This window comes from Pygoscelis adeliae, unplaced genomic scaffold, assembly GCF_000699105.1.
Source record: "Pygoscelis adeliae isolate BGI_AS28 unplaced genomic scaffold, ASM69910v1 Scaffold154, whole genome shotgun sequence".
Classification (NCBI taxonomy): Eukaryota; Metazoa; Chordata; class Aves; order Sphenisciformes; family Spheniscidae; genus Pygoscelis; species Pygoscelis adeliae.
This window is the reverse complement of record NW_008825113.1, coordinates 2,742,246-2,757,439: the sequence shown is the minus strand read 5'-3', so window position 1 is coordinate 2,757,439 and position 15,194 is coordinate 2,742,246. Positions and strand designations below refer to the sequence as shown.

Below are 15,194 nucleotides of genomic sequence, written 5' to 3'. Positions count from 1 at the left end.
TGAAGATCACAAGCTAAGAAAAGGAAGGCTGAAGCTAGAGTTCAGAAAAACATCCTCACATGATGAGAAGTAGAATAATGGAACAAATTTGAAACGGCAGCATCCCTGCAGATGTTAAAGAACCAGGCTACACTGCTCAGGCTTACACTGGGTCAGACCTGAAGAGTCAAACTTCATGGTTCAAAATGGACTTTTGTTTATTTAGCACTGTTGCTTGAGAACAAAAATCCTTCAAGTACATTGTGCAACTCAGCCATAATCTGGCTTGTTTACCTAGTGTTGCTGGGGGTGTTTTGTGCTGTCTTGGGCTTTCTTCACCTAAAAAGGCAGAACAGAGCTACCATACAAAGGCATGTCTACATTAACAAGCAATACAGTCCATTGGCAGGCAATCTGTAGAGTAAAATTGTTACTGTTGAGCATCTACTTCTGCAGCAGCAGATGCATCTGCATATTTTAATTTCGGGACTTTTACTCAGGACTAGCTCCAGTCTAGGTCTGTGAACTGAAACCTTTATAATAGTTGGAGTGCCTCAGACATGCTCTTGGAGGTTGTCTTCCAGTTCAGATTCATCCAGAAGGAATCCAGTTCACATGCCTAAGGCCTCCTCATGACATGAACTGCAGCGCAACGAGTGGGGACGGTCAGGACGTTCACTTCAAAAGGATGCTTCTGGTCTGAACTTAAACACTAATGAGGATAGACTGTATCAGAGAATAACACAGTAGTATCTACAGAAATGAATACAGGAGTCTCAAGCAATGTGTCATTAGGGAGTTGCAGATAATGTAAACTTTGATGACTTTTTTTTCTTTTGTAACTATTATGCATCTTCTTTACTCTTACCCTAGCACTAAGCAATCACGTGGCCCCCCCAGAGACTGGGGACTTTACATTCTACTTGAGAGAGAGCACTGGGGGGGTGGGATTCTTCTGAAGGAAATCAGAAAAACAAACAAACAAACAAATGCCTTCGCGGTCTGATTTATTATAAATACAGTTCGAATACATCCATACCTCCCCTAGCTATGCTTTCATCTGGGAAACTCTTGCATGCCTTTGCCTCAGTCAGAGACTGCCAATGCGGAGTGACCACATATGCTCTCTTTCTGCAGGAGGATATGTGAATATATGCTTGTGTTTCTCCTTTGCAGTGTGCACTGTCCCTCCTGGCTTACAATTCTAGAGGCCCAAATTCTCACTTAAGCCTGTCAGTATGGTGAAATACTGGTGAAGGATCCTGTTCAGGTTTCAGTGCTCCTTCTGACTTCAGTGCAATTAAAACAAGGGTGGCAGTTTCATCCTGCTCACTTAATTGGTGAGTACAGAAACAGCTAATCAAAAAACAAACAAAATGCCACAAACCTAAGCCAGGTGTTAATTTTTCTGGAGGTGCAGCCTCACTTTGAAGCTGGTCTTCCCATGGGCCAAAAAAACATCATTAACAGTTACGAGGACATCCAAACTTTCGAACAGTTTGAATCTGAACATAAACTCAGCTGCTTGACTTCCTTAACACAAAACCAGCCCCTCAATAAGCCACTGTAGGGAGCCTGGGCTCTGAAGATTGTTCTTTGCATGTGACAGGACACACAGAAGGAAACAGAGCTTGCCCCAATGATCAGTTCTGCCCTCTAGAGTTCTTTAAAGCCTTTGTAAACCATGTATAAATGAACGCATAAGCTGCACCACAAAAATCAGAAGCAGCGGATGACTTTGGAGGGAAGTAACTGTCTCCTTTTTCCAGTGACCTTGATAAATGAACTCTTGCATTGTTTTACATTGCTTCAGGTGTCCAGAAAGGCTTATTTAACTGCTCCTTCCTATGGCTTTCATACTGGCCTATCTGCTGTCACTGTTACCTCTAAAGATCCAGGAACATTTTTTCTTGTATGGATACCAGAAGCAAGCCTGAAAACAGTTTTGTCTTATTCCTAGTAGGTCCCTGCTCTGAGCAAATATAATTTGGTTTGCTCAGCTGGGAGAGCAAAGGGCTTTGGTAATGCTTAATACCCCTGATTGTCCTGTATGTGGACGACATCCATCTGCTCTTTGGTAAACACAACTATGCAACAGTACTGGTTCTATCTGTGCTCCTGTCAACACCTCTCGTTATATTGTCTCCTTTGAAGACACTTACGTCTCCAGGCAGTTCCTTGTAGGCACATCATTTCCTTTTTTCCACATGCAAAGACATGTTGCTAAACCCCTTGTGCTTCTTTGTAGCTGTTACATTAAGTAAAGCATGCCAAAAAAAAAAAGGAAGGATTCCAGAAACAACTAGTTCTTCGTATTTTAGCAGCTGATGGCCCACTATCTCATTGACTTAGCATGGAGAAAGAGCACGTTCTTGCATGGTTGACCTGCCATGCAAAACTTCCCCACTGTCTTGGATACAGACTCTTTTTCACTGCTACACATGAATATCATTTCTGCTTCTTGCAAATCCAGCGTGCCAGGGAAACAAGAGAGTATGTGACATACTGCTCCACATGCAGGAATTTCTGAAGAATGATCATCTTGTCAATAGTCAAATCTGTTATATTGTCTGGAATTGGGCTTTTCCCCTCAAGGTATCTTGAACTGCACTGTATCATTGTCTACTAAAAGATACCATGTTTCAAAAAGAGAGGAATGAATCATTTCACAACTCCTTCAGGTCTGGTTTTGTGCTCTTCTCTTCTCTTCTTAGCTGGTATGTGAGCTATATCAGCTGAGAGCGGAGGCAGGGTTCTCTTTCCTCAGCAATAGCTGTTTTCCCAAGTTCTGTTTAAGAAGGCTGTGTTTTCATGTAGTAGCCAATGGAATTCATTTTCATTCTAACAACCCCATTAGCAGGGTTGGTTTCATTGTTAAGGCGTTACACTGAAGTGCAGAAGACTATGTTTTCTTTCGACAGTAGTAACTGTCAAAAGCTTTCTGGATGACCCCAGCAAGTCATTTGACCTCAGCATTTCAGTTGTGTTTTTTTTTTTAATTATGGATGATGGTACATCCTTATTCCTTTCGCTAGCTTTGTATGTTAAAACTTACGTCCTTTAAGGTGAAAATGTATTACTGCTCCTCTGCCAATTACTCACAGCAAGAAGGCTTTAGCTGACTCTCTGAAACTGTAGGTAACTATAGGTTAAGTTGTGCAGGCTCTTATATGTTGGCATTCAAGACAAAGTATGGTCTATCCAGCTATCTGAAGGGCTTTGAAGACCCACATGGTCTTTGTGTTCCGGATCTATTTTGGACTGCTTTATTTTTTCATGGATATTTTGATATGTTTGGAAACCACTGTACCTTATGATAACACTTGACTTTGAAAACATTTTATGCTAGAAATGAAATATCTGCTTACCTGGAATCTAGGAATATTAATTTTAAGTCCAAACTTGCTCTGAACATAAACATGTTACTGTGAAGTTTGATCTCAGTGATTGCACTGGGAGGTAAAGATTGACCTACAGCCACCAGTCCAACGATTTGGTAACAGGAATCATACAAAGACATATCTAGCATATACTGACGTATCTTCAAATAGCCACTGCAATGGATCACCTGGCATGAGAAGAAAACACACTCAATATCTGATGGCAATGGAAGAGGCTGCAAGTCAGCTGATCACCCAGTTTCAATGAGGTTATAAAGCAATACACCCTTGTAACACTTAAACACTGCATAGTCTGTTAAGGCTTCAGAAGTGCGGTTAATTTATAAATGGAAATTAAAACACAGTAAATGCAGTTTTTGTGTTTACTGCCAACATGATTAATCCAGTATTAAAGCACATGCTCTTTGGGGACTATCTAGACTGCTTTCTAGGTAATACTTTAAACTCTCTTTGATACAGATTTCTTGTAGATACAGTCAGAATTCTTGTTCATTAATCAAAAAATCTGGAAGTTGCTTTTTTCTAAATTACTCTCTCTCACACACACACAGAGGTATATATAAACATTTACATTTTAATGAGTTATTATTCTGATGAAAAACAGACATTTTAAAAATCCAGTGGAGATTAATGCATCGCATTTATAAAGATTAACTGCTGTATATGTAAATGCACTAGAAATTAGTTTTAAGTTCTCCAGTCAAGTTCAGATGATGTTCTTTTGACATGTGACCAAGCCCAGGGTCTTGAGACCAGATTCCTGAATCCCCATATACAATTCCTAATCACAGGAGTGATAACTTCAGTGTTAGACTATAAAAATTCACAATGTCAGCTAAAGAGGGGGGAAAATTGTAACCTGGGGACTATTCCAGAACATAAGATTTATTTAATGTAGTGCTAGTGTTTAGAAATCGTTTGTGCTCCTGCCAATTTTCTAGTCCAAACAGCAGGTATACTATACATCCTTCAGCTTAATTTCTGTATTTGTTTGACTTTTAACTGTGTCCAATGAAAAGGAATTAATTTCCACTGTATTTAGTATTCCTGAACAACCTACTAAACAGTCACCTATAAATAGGCTCCTCCTGTATAACCTCTCTAATCACAAAGTGGTTAGTATGTTTAGCAAAAGTGCAGTAGCAAGCAAAACTTATTTAAGATCTCTCAGCAGATCCTACTAGTTCCCATACTACTTGGGAGAGTATTCATGAGTTTTTCCTGCACTTCAGCTAATCAGGTGATATTTTCAAAATTATGAACTCCTGACTCTAAGTACAGTCAAAGAGAATAAATTTAGGCCAACATCTCTCTAGATGAATACATCCTTAAATGTTTCACTGCGTAAATTTTAATAGTGAGCGAAAGAAGAAAGAAGGTGATCCCTCTGATTAGCAGTCATAAATGGGGGGGGAGGGGGAACCATACAGAGATACCACCACTACAAGCTCTACTCTTTTACCTGATTTCAGATTCAGCTTTGGGACAGAATCATTTTTGCTGGGAAGCAGCTGAGCAAACAGGGGTCCATGTAATGAAGAATTATCAGTCTAACCAGGTAGATAGCAGTGTAAATAGACAGATATATGTCTGGACCTTGAGCACATTCCTTAAAAGAGCTCTGCTTCTCTTGCATGCTTTTCTTTTTGTTTTTGAATGACTCAAACAAAATGAATCCTCACCAGACTTATGTCAAGTACCCTTCTCTCCTGATGCTTAAGTGGTAGAATTGCACTGTGTAGCTCAAAGATCAGCAAATGCTCATTGTAAAGCTGAAAATAAGAACTACCTGAATGGCAGGTGTTATTATAGAATCTCAGTATTTGCCATGGCTTCTGATTTCATGTAATAAATAGAAAATTAATACAAACTATAAGATTTACAAACAGACTTGTTGGTTTAGTACAATTCAACCCTGACTTGATAGTAATGATTGTTTAGGGTAACATTACGGTCTCATTAATGTTGAGGTAATTCTGGTCAGGCCAATGAGGTGACTTGTGCAACTGGGTGGCTGCTCAGCTGGAGCACGGTAACACTGAGGCAGAGGGATGGTGGGAGGGCTTCCAAGTTCCTGTGTCTGGGTTCCTGCCTCACCTGCCTCCAGTTCCATAGGGGAATAAGACCTAGCTGTGGGCTCTCCTTGCACCTCTGTGGCCGTGCTCCAGCCAGTTCCCCAATCTGGAAGATCAGGGATCAGGATGTGGGAATGTGCCGCAAAGCAAGCCCCAACTCACTGTGAGGGAGTCTAGACTGGCATTACTAAGGGAATCTGCAATCAGCAGTGGCAATTTTTGCATCTGTTCTGATTCTTTCCATCACAGACTTTGCTTTCAGCTACACATACATTAAAAAAACTAAATAAATAAACTGGTCACTTGTTGAATACTTGGTGCGGGGGAAGCTTATGTACATTACCTTGTAGCCACTGCATGTCAATCCTGCATTCCTCTTGGCTAGGACACACTTCATTCTCAGGAAAAATGATCTCTCAATTTCATATTCTGAAAGCATAAACCACACTGCGTATTTATTACTGAAGATTTCAAAACTGTCCATAACATTGGCTTTCATGATTTAACAGATGTGTTTATGTCTCAGCCTTAGGCAGCAATAGAAGTCAGCCGTTCTACTTTCCCACTCAATCTCTTCCCTCAGGATTTATTTCACCTTCATGTTAAGATTCCGTGTGAAAGTTGGACAAGTCAGCATGACTAGGTCTCCAAATTTCTGTTTTTACCACCCTTCACAAGGCAATCACCTTGATTCTGAACAGCTAGGTACCAGCCTATATTGGTAAAGGGAAGGAAATGCCTCCTTTGGAGCGTAGGTAAATGAAGGTACTCTCCAAAATAACAGTAGAATGGGAAACAAGAAAATTCATTGGTTTTGTAATAATTCGAGTGTATGTAGCTAATCATGCCCAGACTGGTGAACTTCTGACCTCCATATAAGATATTATTACCTGTTTTGCTGACTTCCAAAACGATCTTTGTAGATGGTTTTTAAACAAATGTCTTCATGGATAATCTCCAGAAATGTTTTAAAGTTAAATACTGTTCAGGTACACACATATTTTCTGCTACGAATAAGTTACTATTCTCTTTAATGTTAATTATGCTCAATAACAGTTAAGACATCATTAATAGTTCTGGCTTTTTTTACTGAAAGTTGCAGTTTGGCAGAACACAACTATATTAGGAAAAAAAACCTAATGAGGTACAACTGTGAATAGGAAAATCAGGGAAGCAGAGGGGTTTCCAGATTTGTTGCAATGTGTATTACCTCCTAACTCCCCACAGGGTTTGATCCAAAGTCTACTATATTCAGTTGGAGTCTTGCTTTAATTTGATTTAACTGTTGAGTTGTGTTCCCAATTTTTGTGCATCCATCACCCAATTAACACCTCAGCCACACACCTGCAGTGGTTTGAGCCTCAGACCACTACCTGGAAACCAATAAATTCTCTACATTAAGTTCTGAGATTAAAGGTCTGAAGATACAACCACAGAAAAAGGATTTAGCAAGGAGGGAAAAGAAACGCAATATGTAGTGCATCTCAACTAGTATCAGCCTTCCTGAGTATTTGAATTTTCCATTTATCTTCCCAATGCAAATTAGATCCGTATGGGGAAAAACAGGCACTTAAATGACTGGCACATCTACTATGCAGTTTTAAATACAAATGTATACAGTTTGGTGGGAGGAAGCCATACAGTACAGATTACTATTGCCGAAGCATGATCTCATGAGTAAAGAATGGATCTGGGAGTTGGGAACATCGGTTCAATTCATGGCTTCAATACAGATTTTCTGTGTGACTTAACACTAGTGCTTACTCTTTCTGCCGCAGTCCCATGCACGCAAAATAAAGGTAACTTTCTCCCTTCAAGGGTGCCAAGGGAGAAAAATAATTAACGCACAGTAATGAGGCTACAAAGACCATCTTCGGACACGGACTGAGTTGCTAGCAATTTTAATGACTTGCATTCTTCTATAAAAAGAGATGATGAGTGGAATTGGAAGCAATGTCTTAAACTTCTCAAACATCCTGCCACAAGACCTAAAAGTCTCTCTCTCAGTAACAAGCTCCTTCCAGGCACCTTATTCGTTAGCCTTCTATTTGCTGCTTTCTTCATTGTTAAATGTTACTGCAGACTAGTGCACTGCTACAGAAACACTCAGTTAGCTCTAACTTCACTATTCCACCAGGAATAGGTTATGATGTACAGTGTGGTCTTTAGGTGTCTATAAAACTAGAGTAGTACCCAGAATGTAATTTTTCTTTTCTTATCTAAAATCAGTAATTATTTCATTATTTAAGAAGAGGTCTTGTCTCCCTGATTTCATGAGGGTAGATGGCAAGCAAGAGGTCTCCCCGGAACACCAGTCCTCGTAACTAGCTACAGGCTTTCTAGGAAATCAGGAGGGTGATTAAAACAATTCAAGGGCAAGGATGCTGTGTGGTGTAGGAGGACAGAGTAAAGAGGGATAGAGTTGCACCCTAGCGCTAAGTGGTATGCAGAGGGAAGGGTGGTAGAATTGTAATTCAATAGTAGCTGCATGTGATTTGTAAGACTGAAGAGTAATAATCAGTAGCTTTGTCACTGTGTGTAATCAAGTGCAAAATTATATAACTGTAATTTAATAATGATGTGTTTATTAATTATTGGTCATTGAATTATTAGTTTTTTAGTAGCGTGTTGCTGAACCAACAGACACTAGTCTCTTAAATCAGTTACTTCTCATGCCTGCAATCTAAAGAGGGAAGAGTTACGCATGAGGCAACTGGGGACTCATCTGAGAGCTTCCATTTCTGAGGCTTGAGCTAGCTGATATTAAGATGCCTTAAGTAAGAAAAGGAGAGATGACCCATGTGGCCAAAGAGAATCTGGACCTTGGGTGACATACCGCCTTTTTACCTGAAGAGGCCAAAGCAGCATATGCATGATGATAAGCATTCTTCCTCCTGTGTGTATTAAGAATGATAGTTTGTGTTTGTGTGGGAGCCCAGTGTTGCTGTGAGAGTTGCCATTTGGGGCCGGGGGAGGGGGGCGCGGAAGCAGAGTGTGTCTAAAGGAGAAAAGGGGAGCCTGACCGTTCCTGGATGGTCTGGGGCCGTAACAACTGTTGATGCAGTGATTTAGTAATGCAGCGTGTCCCATAGCACAGGTGGATGCAGAGTGCCACAGCATTTTTAACCAGCCACCTGGGACTGTTACATGGCTGGTTAAGGTTAATGGTTGTGTCAAGGTGCCCAGTGAATAATGTGCAGGTGCTACATGGCATCTGGCATCTTGTTTGCAGGGTCGGAGCTGAAGAATACAAAAGCCACCAGAGAGAGATCCTTGTGAGTGTGTGTGTGTGAGTATAAAATCTACTAGCAGGCTTTGAGGCTGACTTGCTGGCAAGGAAAAGCAGGACCAGGCCATTCATATTGTTCATGCTTATGTGAGTGCTATTAGTGTGTATGTGGTGCCTGTAAAAGCACTTTTCTGCTGTCCATGTTGATCTGTCATTGGTGGGCTCTGTGTACATAGATGTGTTTGTGCGCACCTACTGGGAATAAAACCATCTCCAGGCCTGATCAAGAGACTGCAAAATATAAAGGAAGACCAAAACCCTCACATAAAGAATCTAGATGTGCAAGACTGTGAAAAGTGTGAATTAGTATTCATATTAACTGATACCTTTGCCAGTGTGACTCCACAATACCCTTGAAAGTAGCAGAAGGGGGTAGCAAAGCAAAAAAGAACTAAAGTAAATCTGTAATTGTAAAGCTGATTGGGAAATAAAGAGCCCTGGTATCCTGCTGGATGCTAATACATCCATCAATATAATGCAAAACTTAACTTAAAATATCACATCCAGGCTGTACCTGATGCAATTAAGATGGTCTACTCTGATGAAGAGAATGTAGGAAGAAAATGAGGTACTTAAAGGTTTAGCAAGCAAAGAGGGAGACGCTGAATATTCAAATAGGAGAAATCAGATGAGCTGTGAGAAGAGTGATTAGTAATGCATGCTGTCCTGCTGCAGAGGTTAATCACAAAATTGTGAGGAGATAGTAGGCATGAAAGCTTAGTTTTAAAGCAGGAAAAAAGCCTATAGCATGAATAGCCAGCACCTGCTGTAAAAGCAGAATGACTGTAAAAGCAGCGATGTAGCAAAAGTCTCAAATTAGGGAAGACAGAAAAACAGTAAATGTAAAATAAACACTTCAGGCTTAAGTAAGAGGTGAATGTAACCAATTATTCTTAAGACTCAAGTGATTTTATCAGTCAGAATTAAGTTTTGAAAAACTGCAAAAATATAACAACATAAAGCATCTAGACCTAGTATTACATATACAATTACATAATTACAATAATGTAATTATTGATATCACTGGTGTTCTTTCAAGCGAACATGTAAGCACAGCACATATAAATAACAGAAAGAATCTTAGGCTATCAAGAAGGTAAAAGAAGTTTGAAACAGAGAGGAAACCAATTAAGTGCTACCAGTTCTTAAGTAGTTAAAGGTTGAGAGAACTGTGGGTTAAACACATACATATGAAACTTAAGAGAGAGAATAATGAATAGTAAAATGTTATGACTGAACCAGAATATAAGCAATACTGAAGGAAAATAGCCTTCTTACTTATTAGAGAATATTCATACATCTAATAACTGAAGCTTAACCACTGTATTTAATTATTCTGAAATGTTAACTATATAAATGCATCACTGTAAGTGATGTTAACACCCTTCCTTTAAGTGTTAAGAAAATGTTAAAAATCTATGTATAACTATGTCTGTTTGTTATAGAGAAAAGATGAAACCAAGAGGTTGCAGACATCAGCTAATGAAGGACGAGAAATAAAATGTCTTATGGAGATGTTCCAGCTGACTTAACACAAAAAAACCCTATTAATAACAATCTTTGTTGTTATGTATCACGTAACAACATGTATGTATCACAGAAGAAAAAGTAATCCATTCAAACCCTATGGCTATTGATAACTACATATTGCTCAGCTTTGATTTGGTTTGTTTTTTTTTTCTTTTATGAAAAGGGAGAATAAGAAATAAAACCAGATCCAATGTGAAGATGTTCTCATCTCCTACAAAAGAAACCCCATTTCTCTGCATGAGGATGTACTTCATATTATTGTTAGTGATAATGATTAAAAGAACACTATTACAGCACTGTAATCTCCATGTATGTACTCTCTGTGTGTTTGTACGGATGTAACTTGATGTGTTTACAAAACAGCATTTTTAGAGCTGCAAGAAACAAAGGAGACTTCATTAAGCACAGCAGTGTCTCCCATGGTAAACTGTACTTTCCAACTGCGCCTCCACAACACCTGGAACTGAAACAACTGTATCTTCACACAGTGTGGTATTGGAGACATTTTAGATTGGAGTAAAACAATCTCATATGTATATTCACATTTGTCACTGCAGGAGGTATTATATATTATATTGCCCCATTGACTACAGCTTCCAGAAGCAAGCTGAAAAACTGGAAAACTGACAACAAGCTGGATAGGATAGGATAGGATAGAATAGAATAGAATAGAATAGAATAGAATAATGCGGTTTGTCCTCTTGGCTGCCAGGGCCATACTCAGCTTAGCGTCAACCAGCACTCCCAGATCCCTTTCTGCAGGGCTGCTCTCCAGCCACTCCTCTCCCAGCCACTTGAGGTTTCAAAAAAATGAGCAGTCACCACATGGAGATGGCAAATTTTGCTGCAGCTCATACTAGGTTTCACTGTTGTTGTATCTCTTACTCAGCACCATTTCTTTCAAATACCTACTATTCCAGCAAGTCCACCACATATGACAAAATTTGTCTGTTTAATTGCACCTTCTCTAGCATTTGCCATAGCCATCTACAATTCTGACAAACAGCTGTGTATTGCGATGAAAGGTTGTAACGCAGTTTTCCTTTACGGGTGTAAGTATTGCAGCATGGGTCTGCTTTTCCCATCTTCCCCTTTACTTTCCATGTCAGCATCTATTTTCCCTCTTTACCTGAACGTGACTTGTTTCCCCCTCCCAAACAATTTTAAAATAATTGGGAAATTGATCCTTCTTTTCATAAGTGAGTTGAATAATTTTCAAAGTTTGTACATTCTTCTGTTCAAGCTTTTTTTCAGAAAATGAGTCAAGAAAATGTCTCAATAGCTGCTATAGCTAAAAAGAAACCTCCACCCCCACTTCTAAATTGCTAAGTATCTTGAAAGGCTCTGATGATAGCTTCCTGAAAAGCAGACCAGCCATCTTAGTACAGCTTTTAACATTTCCCAGAACTTATTGAAGTTGTGTTTATCTACTACAGAAATTAGAGATGAAAAGCAGAGCTTTAGGGTTCTTTCTAAATGTTTACCCTCCCATTTTTGGCATAGTGCTTTTCTTTATCCAGTTATGTGGAACACGATCGCAGGTCTATTTTTCTATTCCAGCCACTTCCAATATTTGTTATAGCTTGGATTTACTTATGATAGCAAGTTTCTGATTTTGTTTGCCCTGTATCAATGTTTAACATTTGAAAGTGATTGTCCTCTCCCCACTGCTCCACAAACTTTTATTGAAATCTTTTTAAGAATGACCTGTGAGACTCTCAGTTTTTATCCTGGAATTCCAATTTTCCATTTTTTCCCGACTGGGTGATTGGTAATAGTTGGAAATGAAAACTGATGCAAGTAAAATACTAGTTTTGAGCAACATGATTATATACTTTGAGCAGATTTTGCTCTCTTTTCTGCTGCTCTTCTTTGGAAGGGTGTAACAGAGGTTACTGAGATCCTGACTTTTTCAGTATGTCTACTAGCAGATATTTTAATAAAATTGAGGTATCATTTATAATAAGTTTTATAGGGAGAGGCACTGCAAGTCAGAGTCCATATCCATGTCCAAGATGTCCATTTCAAATGCATCACTGTTTATTTTTTAGCCAAACTCCATGTTTCCCTTATCAGATTCAGAGACATCTTTCTATTCTACTAATATATTACTATATTGCCTGGTCATCTTACAGAGGCTCCCTCCCTGAAGCACTGCTACAATGTAGTTGAGTAGACTCAGTAAAAGCTGTAAATGAGGCAGAGAGTAAATGGCTTCATTCAAATCCCAGCCCAAACTTATCCGTATGTTAACACCCTCACAGAGCTGAAACACAGGAACCTGTGAATGAGAACATAGAAAAACATTGCTGTCTATGGACATACAGAAGATGTATTTCTCACAGCACTGCGTACCATTTCTACAAAGTATGCCTTCTCCGTTAATCCCTTTTCTTTTTTTAGCTTAGTATATCATGCAATACGGTTTGACTGCAAGCACTAGCCAAGAATAAAACAGCCTGTTTATATTTTACAGATTTGTATTTTCTTACTCTCATAAACAGAATAAATGTCATGGTAAAGAAAATGAGTCTTGCTATTTTGGATAAAGAATTTGTGCATTTGTTCACTCATATTGCACATGACTGCCAAACAGGATTCTCCAAGCATTTCTGTGAAATTATGGTTAGCTTTATGGAAGCCAGAATTGTCCATCCCTGGGGGTGCAACTATGAAATCCATCTTTGCTTTCCACTCCATCTTTCATCTCTTTTGAAAGAAAACAGTCACAAAATTCTGTGGTTTGCATGCTGCTTGCACAGTGGACTGAGAAAAAAGATCATCATAGTTTTTTCCACAGCTTCACCTCTCATGCCTTTATTTTCCCTAAGGTAAAAGCTACTATTATATCTCTTTCCAAAGCTCCCAAGTTTTGACATTAGCAAAATATGGCACTGTTTTGTTGCAGAACCACTTTGTAAATTAATATACATCAGCATGCGAACTGCACACTGGTGCACCATGCGCTGTTTTAAGAATGTGTGTCTCATCTGTCACTACAAAAGACACGAAGCAGCATTAAAATTGGGAGCTCTTGACACAGCTGAAGATACGTTTGCTCTACATGGCAGCTTGGGTGCAATGTCAAATTTCAGCTGTAGTGTAGGAGATGAAAACTATTCTCAAAGCACACATTTAGACCAAAGCGCTGTGCGTGAGGTCACCTGCTTCTACCTTCCCTCCCGTCCAACTGCGGAGGCACGCGCCTGCCTCAAGCTAGTGCATTCCTCTGGAGACAAGGCATGCCTGTGTGATAAGCTGCGCTCCATGTCCCTGCTGGACTGTTTTACTGGGTGGAAACACAGATACCACAAGTTCATGTCTGGATAACACTTTACTGCCCATCCTCAAACACTCTGCATATTTTTGCCCTTTCAGTTGGTTATTTTCATCTTACCTCCTCTATGCTATAAAGTCGCACGTGTTCTACTCTTATTCGTGTGCAATCTGCAAAGCATCTGGGTCCCACACAGCACACTGCTGACTACAAGAGCATGCGAGTATCTTGGCTAGTCTTTTGTGAGCATAACAAGTCTATAGCTTTTGTGAGACACAGGAGAGAGAACGCCACAACTTCTATGCCTTAATTCTGAATGAGGGTGACACCAACTTCTAAAACAAAAAAGAGGTAAAAGCACTGTAGGGCGTATACAAGAGATGTTTGCATAATAGCACACACAGTTTTAAGGTAGTCCTTGAAGCTGGAAATCCAGGATTGACCAACAGGGCGAGCATGAGAAGGGGCTTGCAAGTGCCTTTTTGGTGGACTTTCCTCATGACAAGTTCAGAAGCAGGCCTGGAGATGAGTTACTGGAAAATGAGGAGTCAGACCTGTAAGCCTGGTGCATACTGACCATCTTTATTATCGCTATGCCAGAAAGAACAGTGCAAAAGTGAGGTTGTGACTAAAACTATCCTGCAAAGTGAAATACTGCATGCAAAGGGATGTATGAAAACAACATTTCCCTGTCCTTCCTTGGTATGTGTGGTCAAAACTGATTCCAAGTAAGAGAGAAGAAATAAAACAGACATACTTTCCCTTCTCCCTATTACACTGCAGCATCATATATACACGTGCAGGTTACAGGCTTAAGTATTTGAGAATACTCATCTTCTTTTTAGCAAATGAGTGGCACCAGTTGAATGATAAAACATAAATGCCTTACATGGCAAAATTGAAAATTATATATAAAGAGAGAGCAAGTTCCTATGCACGTACTAAGCTGAAAACTGAAGTTTGTGGGCTGACTTGGTTTGCCCTGGTAATGCTCTTGCTGTGGTAGGAAAGCAATCAGTTCTGTTGTTAGCCTCTGTCCTAGAGTTCCAAGCTTGCATGAGCTGCCCAAATTTCCTCCCCATTTGGACGGTTTGTTCTGTGTCCTGACTGTATTCAGAATCCTGTCAGTGCTGCAGGGGGTAAATTGTCTCACTCCTGTCATCCAAACTCATCCGTTTGCTAGCATTTGCCCAATTTTTCTTTGCTCCTGTAAGTGTTGCTTCCAAACTTTTCTTAGAGAAGAAACTCAACAGGGCACTAGGCAGAAAGGAAAAGAATAGCTTTTTCAATCTGAGACACTCTACTCTCTGGTATATTTTACTGTTAATTACCAACGAAAAAAGATTTTTTAGTGGGGTGCCAGCAGTCTGCCCTCTTTTCCACTTTTGTACATCCAAAATAATAATATTTTCTAGGTTTCTCAAGTTTAAAATAACACTAACAAACAGTGGTAGCAGGATCACCATGTTAAACCATAATCTTTCAATAACAGTTCTCCTATAAAATATTTTTAAATTAATTAAAACAAAAATTCCTATCAACATTTGTCTTTTGCGTATGTACTACTAGAAAAATTTCTTTAAAACTTAGTGTAAAAAAAGATCTTTCCAGATGTGCAATTTTCTATTCCCTTCTTTTAATAT

The 15,194-nt window shown here is 39.4% G+C and overlaps 1 protein-coding gene across 1 annotated transcript in view; it reads right to left on the bottom strand.

Annotated features, from left to right (window-relative positions):
* Nucleotides 1–15,194, bottom strand: part of SIM2 (single-minded family bHLH transcription factor 2) — a 59,786-nt gene that overhangs the window by 17,764 nt on the left and 26,828 nt on the right. The window contains exons 5-6 of the mRNA XM_009327968.1: nt 5,799–5,884; nt 3,348–3,547 (exon numbers count right to left, since the gene is read on the bottom strand). Of these exons, the coding sequence (XP_009326243.1) occupies nt 3,348–3,547; nt 5,799–5,884 (286 nt within the window). The remainder of the gene's footprint in view (nt 1–3,347; nt 3,548–5,798; nt 5,885–15,194) is intronic.